The 17,968-nt window shown below is 40.7% G+C and overlaps 1 protein-coding gene across 1 annotated transcript in view; it reads left to right on the forward strand.

The window, feature by feature from the left end:
• The first annotated feature begins 10,535 nt into the window (after positions 1–10,535).
• Positions 10,536–17,968, forward strand: part of FAT4 (FAT atypical cadherin 4) — a 166,279-nt gene continuing 158,846 nt past the window's right edge. Inside the window, exons 1-2 of the mRNA XM_026499300.4 lie at positions 10,536–11,597; positions 12,017–17,203. Coding sequence (XP_026355085.2) covers positions 12,029–17,203 — 5,175 coding nt within the window. The 5' untranslated portion in view covers positions 10,536–11,597; positions 12,017–12,028. The remainder of the gene's footprint in view (positions 11,598–12,016; positions 17,204–17,968) is intronic.

Below are 17,968 nucleotides of genomic sequence, written 5' to 3' on the forward strand. Positions count from 1 at the left end.
CAGATACCAAAATTTTGAATCGTATTCAAAATATTGACTTTATACATATACACACATATATATGTTAAAAAAAAGATTACAAATGGGAATAATCAAAATGGTCATCTGGTAGAGTTTTCAGTACAAATCTTCTCTCTCATATTCTAAAACAGTGGCCAGCAAACGTCAGCCTGCAGGCCAAATTGGACCTGCTTCTTGTTTTTGTAAATAAAGTTTTATTGGAACATAGCCAGACCCAATAATTTCTATATTATCTATAGTTGCTATCACATTACAAGGGTAAGGTTAATAAGTAGTGTGACAGAAACTGTCTGGCCCTCAAAACCTAAAATATTTACTATCTTGCCTTGTATAGAAAACTTTTGCCATCCTTGCTCTAAGCTCACAGACCGTAGCCTGGCTTTTGATTCCTCCTCAGCACACATTACATGTTACCAGCACAACCAACACCTACCAGATCAAAAGCTCACAGGTCAAAATAAGTAAACACATGAGAAAAGCAATACCTCAGAGAAAATCAAACTGGACAGCATAGGCCATAATAAGGAGAGAATTCTGGTAGATGGAACAAGAATCTAAAATTACTACATTAAAGACAGAAAGATAATTGATGGATATTTTCAATACCAAACAAGAATTAAAATTCATTTAAAATGAAATAGAAAGGGGCTCCTGGGTGGCTCAGTTGGTTAAGTGACTAACTTTTGATCTCAGCTCAGGTCTTGATCTCAGGGTTGTGAGTCCAAGCCTTTGTTGCGCTCCACACTGGGCATGGAACCTACTTAATAATAAATAAATAAATAAATAAATAAATAAATAAATAAATGTAGACAATATTAGGTATGAAAAATATGAGTTGATATAAAGAGAACTAAAAGTTAATCAGTGGTAGGTTAGATGGGTATATTTGAACAGTGAAATAGTGAGTTGGAACATCAGATTGAGGAATTTTCCCAGAAGGCAGCAAGAATAGCTAAGAACTGGCTTATGGATAAGTACCAAGAAATAAGATTTTCCAAAGGAGGAAAAAAATGGAAAGAGAAAAATATTTGAAGAAATAAAAGAGTTTGGGGGCATCTGGATGGCTCAGTTGGCTAAGCATCTGACTCTTGATCTCAGCTCAGGTCTTGATTTCAGGGTCGTGAGTTTAAGCCCTGCACTGGGCTCCATGTTGGGTGTGGAGCCTAAAAAAACAAAACAAAACAAACAAACAAAAATCAAGAAAAGAAAGGAATTTTTTGTTTTTGTTTATTTTATAATATGCCAGGTTACTATTTACTACTAAAAATTCATTTTAAAAATTATTAAAATAATTTAAAAATTATCAAATTTTAAAATATTTCCTTAATATCAAAAAGCTGACATTATATGATAGGAATTACCATATAAAGTTTAGGAAAATATGAGAACCTACAGAGCTAGCTTCAACATTAAAGTAGCTCTTGCCCTGCAGACATTTCCCAAAATTTATAAATAAAACTTTTGACTTTTAAGGTGTGGTAGGATTTGAAAACTAAGAAAAAGCCCAGGCTTCTCTGAGAGTGTGGGGTCTAATAGGTAACCTTCTGTTAAAGCTGTAAGTTCCAAATCATAAGTCCTCAGTTGAGAAAACTAGATATATATATTGCCTTGGAACTGATTAAAATAGACAATGGAGAAAGAAACATCCCTAAGAGTTGAAGCCATAAGGCAGCTCTCAAAATCACATGGTAGCATAGGAAAAAAAGAAAACAAAACAAAACAACAACAAAAAAAAAAACAAGCAAACAAACAAAAAAACAACAAAACTCAAATTGTGAACTAACTGTATTTCCTTGTTCCAAGATTCACTTTTTTTCAGGGAGGGCATCTCATTTTAATATTTAGCAGTCAGGATGTATATTATATTTGCTAAAGGCCCAGCAGCCTTAATTATCATTGACTGTACAAGAACATCAAATATGGAGCATCAGTATGTTAGGAAAAAAAATCAAAGACAAAATAATTGAGCACTTTTTCAATAAATATTCACTTTGAGCTGATTTTCAATGTGAAAAAGATCTTAAGTGTACTCTGTCCAATTTATCTTGCTTACAGCTTCCTTTTTATACATATAAAAGAATGACACAAAACAACAATCAAAATTAATTTAAAGAAGTTTTTAAATAAAAATCCAGTTATGGGAAAGAATTTTCTTTTTTTTTTTTTGGTGTGGTTTACTTGGCAGCATTACTTAGTGATTTATAAAATACTATTACCTTTTTATTGCTTTTATTGTTTTATTTATTTATTTATTTATTTATTTATTTATTTATTTATTTATTTTAGCTTCAGTGAAAATAGTAGTGGTTGCTGACTAGTAGTAACCCACATGTACCTACCTAACAGATGCATAATCAGATCTTCTTTACAGAAGCACTCCTGTCTTAAGCCTCAAGGAACATCACAAATAATTTACCAATTAAAATGAACAGTTAAGATTTAAACTTAACTAGTTAAACAAAGAAATGATTTACTATGAGCAAAAACTAGCAATACCAATGCAAAGCAGAAACAGATGATTATGTATTTCTGATATTGGAATTGTCAAACACATTTAAAACAATATCAAAACTATGTTTACTGTATTCAAAGAAATAGAAAACAAGCTTGAAAATATCTGTGGGGTATAGTTAACTACAAACACAACAGGATATTAAGGTATAAGAATTCAGTAACTAAACTGAAAAATAAATGGATGAGTTTAGAAGTAATTTAGACACAGCTGAAAAGAGAATTTGTGAATTGGAATACAAGTCACAAAAATTATTCAGAACTAAGCATAGAGGGGCGCCTGGGTGGCACAGCGGTTAGGCGTCTGCCTTCGGCTCAGGGCGTGATCCCAGCGTTATGGGATCGAGCCCCACATCAGGCTCCTCCGCTGTGAGCCTGCTTCTTCCTCTCCCACTCCCCCCGCTTGTGTTCCCTCTCTGCTGGCTGTCTCTATCTCTGTCGGATAAATAAATAAAATCTTTAAAAAAAAAAAAAAAAAAAAAAAAAAAAAAAAGAACTAAGCATAGAGAAAAATATTAAAGTGATTTATAAGACATAGAAGATATCATGAGAAGTACTAATATATGTCTAAGTAGAGTTACAGAAGGAAAAACAAGGAGAAATAAACCCAGAGTAAAATCTGCAAATACAATGGCTGAACATTTTGCAGAAATAATGAAAGAATGATCTGTATCATGAAGACTTCAATTTTCAAGCAGTATTACAAAACCACTTTATAGCTACACATATACCAAAATAAAACTGCAAAATACCAAAAATAAAGAGGCTTTTTAACAATAGCAAATGAAAAATATCTCTTGAACAAGAGATAAAAAGAAATTAGAACAAGATTGACAGCAAAATGAAAGTCGAACTTCTGTGTAATTGAACTGTGCTTATTAATATGAATAATGATGATTTTGAGAAAAAAGGTTTCATGTGAATTGAACTATCAATGCATAGTATTAGAAATACTCTTACTCATTCATTTTATTTTTTCATATTTGCTCTAGAATGGCATATGACAAAAATATCTTTGTCTAAATTGACTTTAAAATAGTTTTGAATTTTGAATTTTATTCTTAAAGAAAAAAATCTTCCAGGAACAAGGGCAGCTGCTATTTTAAAGGAAATTCAAAAAGATATATTTCAAGCAGAATGCAAATGGTACAGGATAGAATGCTTGTGTTAGAAGACAGATTGAAAAGAAAAAAAAGTGTGAAATACATTATTGTCTTTTTAAAAACAAAAATGTTGTGCACGGTTAAAATAAAACGAAGAATTGAAAAGAAATACCAAATTAAGATGTAAGTTGGAAAGTAAGTGAATGTACATAAAACGTGTTGTTCAAGAAGAAGCCTCTTTTTTCTTTAAGGTATTGAATTATTATAAACTTTGAGAAGAATGTATTTTGTAATTTCTAGAGGTAAAACTATAGTAGCCAAACAGAGCATATATCATCCAATGTAGTAGAGGAAAGTCAAAGAAATATCTAATTAATTAAAAGATAAGAAACACAGAAATAAGCACAAACATGAAACTAGAGAAAAAAATAGCAAAACAAAATTAGATAGGAGATAGAAATATAAGAGCAATTGTATTAAATGTAAATAGATAAAAAGCTCCAGCTAAGAGACAATGATAATTAGGATGTTGATTTTTTTTTTAAATGAACATATTTTCAAAAATAATGCTATGTCAAAAGACACATTTAAATCATTAGGGTACAGAGAATTAGTTGGTGAAAGGATAGAAAAAAATTGACCATGATAATCCTAAAGAATACTGGTTACCTGTCCATATATTAGACAAAAGTAGACTTTCAAGGAAAGTACATTATTTAGAATAAAGAATCATATCTTCATTAGAAAATGTTTAAGTCATGAAAAATATATAAAAATTATATATATATATATATATATAATATACACATATAATGTCTTCAAATACAGAATAAGAATAGCTACATTACCATAAGGAGATTTAAATCTTCAATCAAAAATGCAGATGTAACATGCCTCTTTTAGTAGCAACACATGAAACCAGCAGAAAATCAGTAATGATATACAAGATTTGAATAACATAATTAATAACCAACTTAATGGTTGTGGATAGAACGCTGCACCCAAGAACTATGGAATTCACATTCTTTTTGGAGTGTTATCAGCTTATTTGAAGTCTTGAGACAGGATGAGATTACCAAGGCACTGAGAGCTTAGAAAAGAGAAGGGAACAATCTGTCTGTTCAACTCGGGGGTGCTAAATAGTAAAATATCTGAGACTGTAAAATAGTGGTCCATGAGGCACAATGGTGTCCTGAAAGGCAAATGAGTAAAATTAATCAGGGAGAAAGAAGTACCCATCAACTGCAACCCTGATAGGAAAAGATTCAATAGGGAGCCTGGGTGGCTCAGTCAGCTAAGTGTCTGCCTTCAGCTCAGGTCATGATCCCAGGGTCCTGGGATCAAGCCCTGCATTGGGCTCCCTACTCAGTGGGGAGTCTGCTTCTCCCTCTCCCTTTGCTCCTACCCCCTGCTAGTGTTCTCTCTCTCTCAAATAAATAAAATCTTTTAAAAATGGCAAAATTTAAAGATAAAAAGAGACTCTTAAAGGCATCAAGAGAAAACTAGTCACACATAAGAGAAACTCTATGACTGTCCGCTGATCCTTTACCAGAAACTTTTAGGCAAGAAGAAAGTGGCAGCGAGTGCCTGACTGGCTCAGTTGGTTAAGTGTTTGACTCTTGGTCTCAGTTCAGGTCTTGATCTCAGAGTCCTATGACCTCAGGGTTGTGAGTTCAAGCCTCATGTTGGGTGTGGAGCCTACTTAAACAAAACAACAAAAGCAGGGTGTGGCAGGATATATTCAAACTGCTGAAAAAGAAAAAACTTACAACCAAGAATAATTTACCTGGCAAGATTATCATTCAGAATTGAAGGAGAAATAAAGAGCTGCCCGGAAAACCAAAACCTAAGGGAGTTTATCACCACTAAACCAGTCTTAGAAGAACTGTTAAAAGGCCTTTTTAAGCAGAAAAAAAGGGCCATAACTAAACATAGGAAAATAATAAGAAAGAAAATATGTCACTGGTAAAGGCAAATATATAGTAAAGGCAAAGAATCAGCCACTTTAAAAAAAAAAATTCAGTAGATTTCTTTGGAAGAGGTTAAGAAAATATGAGAGGAGAGAAATTAAAGATTTTTTTCTATCACGATTATTGATTTTGAATATAACAGATTGAATAAATAGTAACAAAGGGATATAGATTCTCTGTACCAGGGAAGGTGGTGAAAAGCAGCAGTGTTTGCTGAAGGAGAAGGCTCTTTACTAGTTTTCACATATTTTGAAATGTAATTATATATTAATAAATAATCTTGTGCCACAGAGGAAACCATAACATAAATTACTAAATATTTAAAGGTGAATGATAATGAAATCACAATACATAATATTTTATAATTAAACTTTTTTTGTGGAGTAAGATTAATCTAGTATTTTGAGGGAACTTTATAGCTTTAAATATATTTATCAGGAATTTAAAAATCAAAAATAATTAAATATGTAGCACAAAAAGTTGGAAAGCAGCAGAACCAAATAAATAAGAGTGAGAAATAATATAGGTAAGGACAAAAATCCTATCCACCTGTATCAATGTTATCAAGAACTGGTTTATAAGAACCAGTATTAAATCCATCCCAAATCAATGTTAAATTCACAATAGTAACTGTACATCTGAAATTCAGCCTATTTGCAAAAACTATGGTCTAGTAACTTCAATTCCATAGCTAAAGTTAACCAATCTTGAACTCCTCCCATTTCTGAAAGTTTGCCATCTCTGATGGCCATACTCCCTCAAACCTCAGATCTGTTCTGTTCTTTGCTCAGAAATACTGTGCCCTACAAACTCAGCTCTCACTTGTTTAGCAAGTAATCAGCTATTTATTTCAGATATGGAGTAGAGGCTTCTTCCTTTGACATTATGTATCCCAAAGATATTCATTTCTGTATGGGGACAATGACAAGGGTATTCATTGCAGACTAATTTGTGATGTCAGGGAGTTGACAGCAACCTGGATGTCTACAAGTGTGTAAATAGATACAGGTTAAGGGTAACAGATACATTCCTAATAGTAAAAGGCAAAAGTCTGAAACAGTAGTTAGAAGTACACGTACAATAGCAACACATAAATCTTTTAAATACAGTATTTGGTAAAAAAGATAAGAAACAGGATGAACCACATACACAATATAATCCAAATCATCTATCTCAGTCAAAAAACAGGACAACTATATAATACATATTTTCCAAAAATATGGAAACAAAAAGATACACTTTTCCCTCATTAGAATATTTGCCTCTGGGAGTCCTTTAATGGAGTGAAGAATGATAAGGAGAAGAGAGTAAGGTAGAATAGAGTAAAATAAAGTAAGCCAAATATAGTGAAGAGTAAGGGAGGGAGGAGAAAGGGAGAGGAAGGGAGAGGGGAGGAGAATAGAAAACCTAGGGGAGAAAAAGGAAGGGAGGGGAGGGAATTGGAAGGGAAGAGAAAAGAGAGGAAAGGACAGGAGCAGAAGCAAGAGAGGGAAAGAAAGGGGAAGAGAAAAACAGGGAGAGAAGGACAAGGGAGAGAGAGGAGAAGGGAAGGAAAAGGAATGGAAGAGAAGGGGAGAAGAGGGAAGAAAAGGAGGATGTAGGAAGGAGAATACTTTTCCAGACAGTGTTGCTAATGTGTTATAAATTAAAGAGTATGATAACCTAAGCTTTTTTACCTGGGGTCTTAAACATGAAAAAAAAAATCAGACAATGAAGTAATGATGGCAAATGTGTACAGATCAGAGTAACAAATTATTATAAAACTATTTGTCTTAATGTATGTTCTAAAGCTCAAATGAGCTGTATTCTCTAGTTTCTTTCATGCCTGGACAAAAACTATAATTTCCCATATAGTCTATTAAAATTGATGAATATCTTCTCTCTTAGAAACAGCTGTTTTCATGTTTCTTGAAAGCTTTCACTAGGTAATTCTTTTCTTAAAATAATTGAACTTTTGGTGGAAAAGCAAAGATAAATTCAACTTTGTTTTTGCATGCATACAGTCTCTATATGTCTTTATTCTCGTTTATTTAACTTTTGGGGGGGACATCCTTACTTTTCATCATGCATTGTATTATCACAATTTTTGAAACCCCAGAGAATAAAATAAAATATAATTAAGGCTTTATCCCTTGTCTTCCGGTAAAACCTTTTTCTATATCATGTCTTAAATTATGTACCTATGTATACATAGACTGTAATTTTGTCCATAGGCGTTATCTATAAATGAATGTGTTAGTTTAAGTAATTATCATGGAAAGCTTCCACTTAGTCAAATAACCATGCCATAGTGTAAATCATTTTTGATAGTCCTCTTCCAGAATTGTTCAAAAAGTTATTTTATGTCCTGGATATATACACACTTACATAAATATTACTTAATTTTGCCATATCTCATTTTTAAAAAAATTAAAAACAATATATATTACACAAAAGGAACACCCCCCATTCCACAAAATGAATGATTTTTATCTGTTCTCCCAAATTAAATCCACTTATAAGTGACTAAATTTAAAACTACAGAGACTAAATGTGAAGATTACTCCACAGGTTCTGCAAACAAACAAACAAAATCAAACAAAAGTACCTGATCTCTTACAACAAGTATCTAAAATGTTTCCGTTCTATTCTTTCCTACCTGAGTGGTTGAATTGTGGTTCATTAGCAACAACAACAAGCAAACAAAAAAACCCTAATATTCTTTTAAAACCATACATCATAGCCATAATTTGGTCCCACCAAGAAAAAAAGAGACAGACAATAAAATAGACTCTTAAATGTAGAGAACAAACTGATGGTTACCAGAGGGGTGCCGGGTGGGGGATGTGTGAAAAAGGCTCAGGGGATTAAGAGTACACTTATCCTGATGAGCACAGAGGATTGTACAGACTTGTTGAACCATTATATTGTACAACTGAAATGAATATAACACTGTATGTTAATTATACTTGAATTTAAAAAAATGAATAAAAAAACCTTTTAGTTCTGCTTTAGTTAATCTACAAATCTTTGTTGGCTAAATTACACCAGAAAAATGGTATTAAGATTGTAACTTGTTGGCAGAGATATGAGTTTGAGAAAAGGCTTAAAAATGTCTCTCTTTTAAAAGAAAAGCTTCCAATGTTTAAAAGTTTTCAAGTCCTAAAAATATAGAAATGTTGAAATTTAACTTTCTGGTCAGAAATGTTGGAATTTAACTTTCTTGTCTGTTTTCAATTCGCTCATTATATATCCTATATATGTCATTATAAACAGTAGTGGAATATGCAAAAGTGAATGTTCTAACCTAAACAAAGGAATTGGTGAAAGCATTTATAGTATTCAGATTTCCATATATCAGTCTCGGGTTACTAACTGTCTACATCAGAGGACTTGAATTTGCTGTCTGCTCTATTGCTCTTAAACTTTTTTTTTTTTTACTTTAAACAAGGAAAGGCACAGGAGATTCCTAAAGATCTTTTTTTTCTTTGCCACTATCCCTAAGCAAGAAGGAGGAATTAGCCTTGTAACCAGATCTTTTTCGTCTCTGCATTTAATTTTAAGCAAAAAACCAGACGACCGGAGGTGTAAGGCTGACAGAGACCTGCAGAGGGCAGTATTTACTCATAGCTGAATCATGTCAGGGCTCAGAAAAGTTTTAAATTTGGTGGGGTCACTGTGGCAGAAATGTATGACATATGCCCTATATTTGCATTCTTTGGCTTAAATTCGTATTTTCTAAATGGTTTCCCTTAAAGGGGAAAGAATACTCACCTGATTCCCAGTAACTTTTTTTTCTTTTGAAGCAACGCATGCCACCACAAAAATTATCTACAATACTGAGCAGAAGAATTAACCCGAGTGCAGTACGTGGCACGTGGGCATTTTAAAATTTTTGATTTTATTTTATTTATTTCTATTTTTCTCATATCTAGCCTTTCCCCAGATCCTCCCTCCCCCCCCCTAAAAAAAAAAAAAAAAAACCAACGAAACGAAACACACCTTCATCAAGATTCCTTTGGCTACAAAATGTCAAGGGGGAAATACTCCAACAGAAATCAAAATTCCAAACTTTGCAACAGGAAAAGATCTCCATCTTTCCAAAGGGCTATCATTGTTATTGTTGAAACTGTAAGGTTTAGCTACTGGCACCTGGGATCCATTTGGGAAGGGAAACAAAACAAACACTGAGTTCCCTTGGCTTTTCCTATAGGAAGTCCAAAGTGCGATTGGTACTGAGGCCTTGGTGCCCCCAGTCACCTGGAAGGGAGGGGGGGCAGGAGAGTGCAGGTTTAGAGTTTGGGTCGCTCTGGACTTCAGGGAGCTCATTCTGTAGACAGAGGAGGAACGAGGATGATTTTGTTTGGATTCTGTCGGCTCGCATTGTACAGCCGTTCTCTCCCCTCCCATCGATAGAGAGAAGGCAGGAAATGGTTAAGCAAATCTGCACTGTGCATTCCCAGACAGGCTTTGCTTAATCCTTCCTCCCCGCTCTAACAGACCCTCACCCCCCGCCTTTCTTTTATTTCTCTCGACCCCCTTACCCCTGAGTTATTACTAGCATAACAACCTAACGGTCTTCCTTCAGACCCCGCCACTAAAGTTATTTATCTGCAAACCTGACCCCACCCCCATTTATCCTGCGGCAGCTTTTTGCTGTTATTGCTCTGACGCCGGCCAAGATTTGACCGAAAAGAAAGGAAAAAAGAAAAAAAAAATCATCCCCCTTCTCAGCGCCTCAGACTCGCTGGGCTCCCACACCCGACCGCCTACAGTCCTCCGGGAGGCTGGAGTGATTAGCATCCTGAGAAGCCAGTCGGAGGCCCTAAGAGCCGGAGAGCGCTCGCGGTAGGAGTGCCAGGCGGGGCCGCCTCAGCTCCGGCCCAATGGGGCTGGGGCGAGGGAGGGGCAGTAGGTGACAGGACCGGGAGCTAGGGGGAGTCCGGGCGAACTAAAGTACGGGGATCAATGAGCGGCGAGCAAAGTTTCTGAGTCCTGCTCTAGCTCGCCGTCTTCCCTCCCCCTCTGTTTGTGTTTCAGCGACGGTCGCTGTGTGTGCGTGCGTGTGTGTGTGTGTGTGTGTGTGTGTGCGTGCGCGCAGCGGGGAAGAGGCGGGGAGTGTGAGGGACCAGCCGGAGGTTGAGAGCTGCTCGCTGAGCTCCAGCTCCACAGCGGTACAACCTTCATCCCGGGCAGGCGAGAAGGAGAGCGCTGACAGGCGCCGTCCGGAGCTGCCGCGGGCGCCACCACAGCCCAGCGCCGACTTCCCCGCCTCCACCGCCAACGGTGAAGGAGAAAGAGGGACCAACCACCCCCCGCCCCAAACAAAAAGGCTTGTGGATTACAAAGTGAAACTGACACGGGACAATAAAAGCAAAGATAACGGGGGCAAGGGCGAGGCGCACTGGAGAGGGCTTCTGACCGGGGCCGCCGGAGACCGATCCCCTTGGCATGGTGAGGGGAGGGGACTTGGGGACCGCGCGCTGTTCCTGCCCGACCCCTGCGAGGCCGAGAAGAAAGGGGGACGGACCTGCAGTCGATTTGGATGTACAAATAATGAGTCGGCAGGCACCTCGGCAGAGGTAAAAACAAAAACAAAACAAAACAAAAAAAATGCAGAGGAGCTCTGGATGTTGCCTGCGCGCGACCACCGGCTCCAAGCCGCAGCAGGGGCGGCGGCGGCGGCGGCGGCTGGAGGAGAAGGGACGGAGCTGAGCGCTCCTGGGTACCGGAGCCCTAGCTCCAACGCGAGCGCTTGGAACGCAATCGCTAGCTGCCAGCGCGCAGACGCCGGAGCCCCGGCCTCAGCGGCCACTTCTGCAGCCCTGTTGGAGGGGCCTTGCAGCCTTGTTATTGAGGCGTGAGGACTCGAGGAAATCCCTCGCCTCCAGCTTTTGGGAAAGGAATTTGATAATCTCCCGGTTCCCCCATCGCCCCCTCCCCCGTGAGCAATTGTTCTCTCCACACATCTCTACCGACGTTTGCTCTTCCCTCTTCAGTTTCTTCGCCGCGGGTAAGTTCTAAAGTTTCTGAAGACAATTGTTTGCAATGATTCCTCATATACCTTAAATACAGGCAGCCTCTCCCAATCCACATCCACCCGGGCGAAAACGCTCAGACTCTCTGGATTCAAAAAAACAAAGTGAAGGGGGAAAACGTAGGAGGTTTGAGAAACTTTCCTGGGAATTCATCAACGCACAGGAGTGTCCCGCGGAATGCCTTGCCGCTTTTCGTCAGGGCATCTCTCTCATACTACAAGTCCAAATGGCTACCTGGAGCCTTTCTCTGACGCGATTTGCTTCTGCTGGGCTGGAGGTTCTTTGAAATAGCAGAGCTCTCAGAGCCACAGGCTGCACTTTTTGCTGGGGCTACTTAATCCCTGCTATTATTCTTTTTGCTTCACTTTTCCTTCTCTTTATCACACCATTCCAGGGAGCCAGGACCATGGACTTGGCAGCACACAGGGCGCCTGGACGCCCTTGGCTCCAGCTACCCTCTCTATCAGTATTTCAGCTCCTCCGAGTCTTTTGGCTGCTATCACAGCTCCCCGGGCCGGCACGGGTCAGCGGGGCCGAGCAGCGCCAGGTGTTCCAAGTGCTGGAAGAGCAACCACCCGGCACGCTGGTGGGCACCATCCAGACGCGCCCAGGCTTCACCTACCGGCTCAGCGAAAGCCACGCCCTGTTTGCCATAAACAGCAGCACCGGGGCCCTCTACACCACCGCCACCATCGACCGCGAGAGCTTGCCCAGCGACGTGATCAACCTGGTGGTCCTTTCCAGCTCTCCCACCTACCCCACCGAAGTGCGAGTGCTGGTGCGGGACCTCAATGACAACGCCCCCGTCTTCCCCGATCCCTCCATCGTAGTCACTTTCAAGGAGGACAGTAGCAGCGGGCGCCAAGTCATCTTGGATACAGCCACCGACTCGGATATCGGCTCCAATGGTGTAGACCATCGCTCTTACCGCATCATCCAGGGCAACGAGGCAGGTCGCTTCCGCCTGGACATCACCTTGAACCCGAGCGGCGAAGGTGCGTTTCTGCATCTGGTGTCCAAGGGCGGGCTGGACCGCGAGGTCACACCACAGTACCAGCTATTGGTGGAAGTGGAGGACAAGGGTGAGCCGAAGCGGCGGGGCTACCTTCAGGTAAACGTGACTGTGCAAGACATAAATGACAACCCCCCGGTTTTTGGCAGTTCCCACTACCAGGCGGGGGTGCCTGAGGACGCGGCGGTGGGCTCTAGCGTCCTCCAGGTGGCGGCGGCGGACGCTGACGAGGGCACCAATGCGGACATCCGCTATCGGCTGCAGGACGAGGGAACTCCCTTCCAAATGGACCCCGAAACGGGGCTTATCACGGTGCGGGAGCCCCTGGACTTCGAGGCCAGGCGCCAGTACTCGCTTACCGTGCAGGCTATGGACCGAGGCGTGCCTTCCCTCACTGGGCGTGCCGAGGCGCTCATTCAGCTGCTAGATGTCAACGACAATGACCCCGTGGTGAAATTCCGCTACTTCCCTGCCACCTCGCGCTACGCCTCTGTAGATGAGAACGCTCAAGTGGGCACTGTGGTGGCTCTGCTCACCGTGACGGACGCAGACTCGCCCGCGGCCAACGGGAATATTTCTGTGCAGATTCTAGGGGGCAATGAGCAGCGCCACTTTGAGGTGCAGAGCAGCAAAGTGCCGAACCTGAGCCTCATCAAAGTGGCCAGCGCCCTAGACCGCGAGCGCATCCCTTCTTACAACCTCACAGTTTCGGTCTCTGATAACTACGGGGCGCCCCCTGGCGCAGCAGTCCAGGCGCGTTCTTCTGTGGCGAGCCTGGTGATTTTCGTAAATGACATCAATGACCACCCTCCTGTCTTTGCACAGCAAGTGTACAGAGTGAACCTGAGCGAGGAGGCACCCCCGGGAAGCTATGTGAGTGGAGTGTCTGCCACTGATGGCGACTCTGGTCTCAACGCTAATCTGCGTTACAGCATCGTCTCTGGAAACGGACTAGGTTGGTTCCATATCAGTGAACATAGCGGCCTGGTGACCACTGGGGTTGCTGGGGGCTTGGACCGTGAACTGGCTTCCCAGATTGTACTGAATATCAGTGCTCGGGACCAGGGGGTTCACCCCAAGTTTTCCTATGCCCAGCTTGTAGTAACTCTCCTGGATGTGAATGATGAAAAGCCAGTATTTAACCAGCCAGAAGGGTATGATGTGTCTGTGGTTGAGAATGCCCCAACAGGGACGGAACTCCTGGTGCTCAGGGCAACTGACAGAGACCTGGGTGACAATGGGACGGTGCGCTTCTCCCTGCAAGAGGCTGAGACTGACCAGAGATCCTTCCGGCTGGATCCTGTGTCTGGGAAGTTGAGTACTATTGCCTCCTTGGACAGAGAGGAGCAAGCTTTCTATTCCCTATTGGTTCTGGCCACAGATCTGGGCTCCCCTCCCCAGTCATCAATGGTTCGAATAAATGTGAGTCTCCTGGATGTGAATGACAACAGTCCTGTGTTTTACCCAATCCAATACTTTGCTCATATTCAGGAGAATGAGCCTGGAGGAAGTTACATTACTACAGTATCTGCCACTGACCCAGACTTGGGTCTCAATGGAACTATCAAATATAGTATATCAGCTGGGGACAGGTCTCGGTTTCAAGTCAATGCTCAAAGTGGGGTTATTTCTACCAGAATGGCCCTAGACAGAGAAGAAAAAACAGCTTACCAGTTGCAAATAGTGGCTACTGATGGTGGCAATTTACAGTCTCCCAACCAGGCAATAGTAACCATCACTGTATTGGACACTCAAGACAACCCACCTGTATTCAGCCAGGCTGCCTACAGCTTCGTGGTCTTTGAGAATGTGGCTCTGGGATATCATGTGGGTAGTGTGTCTGCATCCACCATGGATCTCAATTCCAACATCAGTTATCTCATTACTACTGGGGATCAGAAAGGTATGTTTGCTATCAACCAGGTCACTGGGCACCTTACCACAGCAAGTGTGATTGACAGAGAAGAGCAATCCTTTTATCAGCTGAAAGTAGTGGCCAGTGGGGGCACAGTGACTGGAGACACTATGGTTAACATAACGGTTAAGGATTTGAATGACAACTCTCCCCATTTCCTTCAGGCAGTAGAGAGCGTAAACGTGGTGGAGAATTGGCAGGCAGGTCACAGCATTTTCCAAGCCAAAGCTGTGGACCCTGATGAAGGTGTCAATGGCATGGTACTCTATAGCCTGAAGCAAAACCCCAAGAACCTGTTTACTATCAATGAAAAGAATGGTAATATTAGTCTGCTAGGGCCCCTGGATGTTCATGCTGGTTCCTACCAAATAGAGATCTTGGCATCTGATATGGGTGTTCCACAGCTCTCCTCTAGCTTCATCTTGACTGTGTATGTTCATGATGTAAATGACAACCCACCAGTGTTTGATCAACTTTCTTATGAGGTCACCCTTTCTGAGTCAGAACCTGTGAATTCTCGATTCTTTAAAGTACAAGCTTTTGATAAGGATTCAGGAGCAAATGGTGAAATTGCATACAGCATTGCTGAAGGAAATACAGGGGATGCTTTTGGCATTTTCCCAGATGGTCAATTGTATATAAAAAGTGAACTGGACCGTGAACTTCAAGACAGATATGTTTTACTGGTCATTGCTTCTGACAGAGCAGTGGAACCCCTTAGTGCTACTGTGAATGTTACTGTAATTTTAGAAGATGTAAATGATAACAGACCTCTTTTTAATAGTACCAATTACACATTTTATTTTGAAGAGGAGCAGAGAGCTGGGTCATTTGTGGGCAAAGTAAATGCTATAGATAAAGACTTTGGGCCAAATGGAGAAGTAAGGTATTCTTTTGAAATGGCGCAGTCAGATTTTGAGTTGCATGCTATTAGTGGGGAAATTACAAACACTCGTCAGTTTGACAGGGAGTCTCTTATGAGGCAGAGGGGGACTGCAGTGTTTAGCTTTACAGTCATTGCAACAGATCAGGGGCTCCCTCAGCCTCTCAAGGATCAGGCCACAGTACATGTTTACATGAAGGATATAAATGATAATGCTCCCAAATTTTTAAAAGACTTTTACCAAGCCACAATATCAGAGTCAGCAGCCAACCTGACACAAGTTTTAAGAGTATCTGCCTCAGATGTCGATGAAGGTAATAATGGACTCATTCATTATTCTGTAATGAAAGGAAATGAAGAAAGACAGTTTGCTATAGACAGTACCTCTGGTCAGGTGACACTAATTGGCAAATTAGACTATGAAGCAACACCTGCCTATTCCCTTGTAATTCAAGCAGTGGATTCAGGTGCAGTCTCCCTCAACTCAACCTGTACCTTAAATATTGATATTTTAGATGAAAATGACAATACCCCTTCTTTCCCTAAATCAACACTATTTGTTGATGTTTTGGAAAACATGAGAATTGGTGAACTCGTGTCCTCTGTTACTGCAACTGATTCAGATTCAGGTGACAATGCTGATTTACATTATAGTATTACTGGAACTAACAACCATGGAACTTTTAGCATTAGCCCAAACACTGGGAGTATTTTTCTTGCCAAAAAATTGGACTTTGAGACGCAGTCTTTGTACAAACTAAATATAACAGCAAAAGACCAAGGAAGGCCTCCTCGTTCATCTACAATGTCGGTGGTTATACATGTGAGGGACTTTAATGACAATCCTCCTAGCTTTCCTCCTGGGGATATTTTCAAGTCTATTGTTGAGAACATTCCCATTGGAACGTCTGTCATTTCAGTGACTGCACATGACCCTGATGCAGACATTAACGGGCAACTATCCTATACAATCATTCAACAGATGCCCAGGGGCAACCACTTTGGCATAGATGAAGTCAAAGGCACTATATTTACGAGTGCTGAAATAGATCGGGAATTCGCCAATCTCTTTGAGTTAACGGTAAAAGCCAATGATCAAGCGGTGCCTATAGAAACGAGACGCTATGCTTTGAAAAACGTGACCATTTTGGTCACAGACCTCAATGACAACGTTCCAATGTTTATATCACAAAATGCCCTTGCTGCAGACCCCTCAGCTGTGATTGGTTCTGTTCTGACAACGATAATGGCTGCAGACCCAGATGAAGGGGCTAACGGAGAAGTGGAGTATGAGATCATCAATGGGGACACAGACACCTTCATTGTGGATCGTTACAGTGGAGACTTGAGAGTGGCTTCCGCACTGGTGCCTTCACAGCTGATCTATAACCTCATAGTTTCAGCAACAGACCTTGGCCCTGAAAGGAGGAAATCAACCACTGAATTGACCATCATTCTTCAGGGCCTTGATGGACCTGTTTTTACTCAACCCAAATATATAACTATTTTGAAGGAGGGTGAACCCATTGGTACCAACGTAATATCCATAGAAGCAGCTAGCCCTAGAGGATCTGAAGCCCCTGTGGAGTATTACATTGTTTCAGTTCGTTGTGAAGAAAAAACAGTTGGACGCCTCTTTACTATTGGACGACAAACTGGCATAATTCAGACTGCAGCCATTCTGGACCGGGAGCAAGGAGCATGTCTTTACCTGGTGGATGTTTATGCCATAGAAAAATCAACTGCTTTTCCCAGAACACAGAGAGCAGAGGTAATGATTTTGTAGTCATTTATGAATTATTTGTTGATGTGCTTTTTAGAAACATTGTTCTCTCATATTTACTTTCTATAATTATTTACCTTCATTGCTTATTGTTAATATTACTGACAGGAGCATATAAACTGTTCTGTCACAAAAAGAACAAGAATCACATAAAATTTAGCTTTAACCCTGGTCAAAACCAAGCAATGAACAGTCTATATGCTTCACCTCATAGCAATCATATGTATAAAGCCAGGGAGAAATCAAACCATTTCAGAAGTGAAAAAAAAAATCCGTTTATCTAAGCTGAATCAGTGTACTAACTAGACACTTCTCAGTAAGGAAGTCTGCTAGAGAATGGGCAATTTCAGACGTGAATTTCTATGCCAAAATGAAGAACTTTGGTAGAAATCAGCATTAGAGCATAGCTTTCTGGGAGGAGTGGCAAGACAGTACAGACTGGCAGTTTACATCAGGACAGTATTAACTTTCACATCCTCAGCAGTCTTGGCAGTTTCTTTATAGACAGTGACTAATTTTAACGTGCTGAGCCAAGTTTGGAGAGATTCCTGATTTCATCTGCTTTCACATTTGAGGCACTATCTTCTGATTTAGGGTAATCCTTTCTCTTCCCTCTTGAATGAAAGCATGCAATGTGCTGTGAATTATCAGAGATTAGAGGGTGCTCTTTGATACAAATCTGTGTTCAGGGCTATGGTATAGACCCTATGTTATTCTGTCTGCTGATGGGTAAGAAATTAGGGTTTCTAGCTT

The sequence above is a fragment of the Ursus arctos genome, unplaced genomic scaffold (genome assembly GCF_023065955.2).
Source record: "Ursus arctos isolate Adak ecotype North America unplaced genomic scaffold, UrsArc2.0 scaffold_11, whole genome shotgun sequence".
In the NCBI taxonomy this organism is placed as follows: domain Eukaryota; kingdom Metazoa; phylum Chordata; class Mammalia; order Carnivora; family Ursidae; genus Ursus; species Ursus arctos.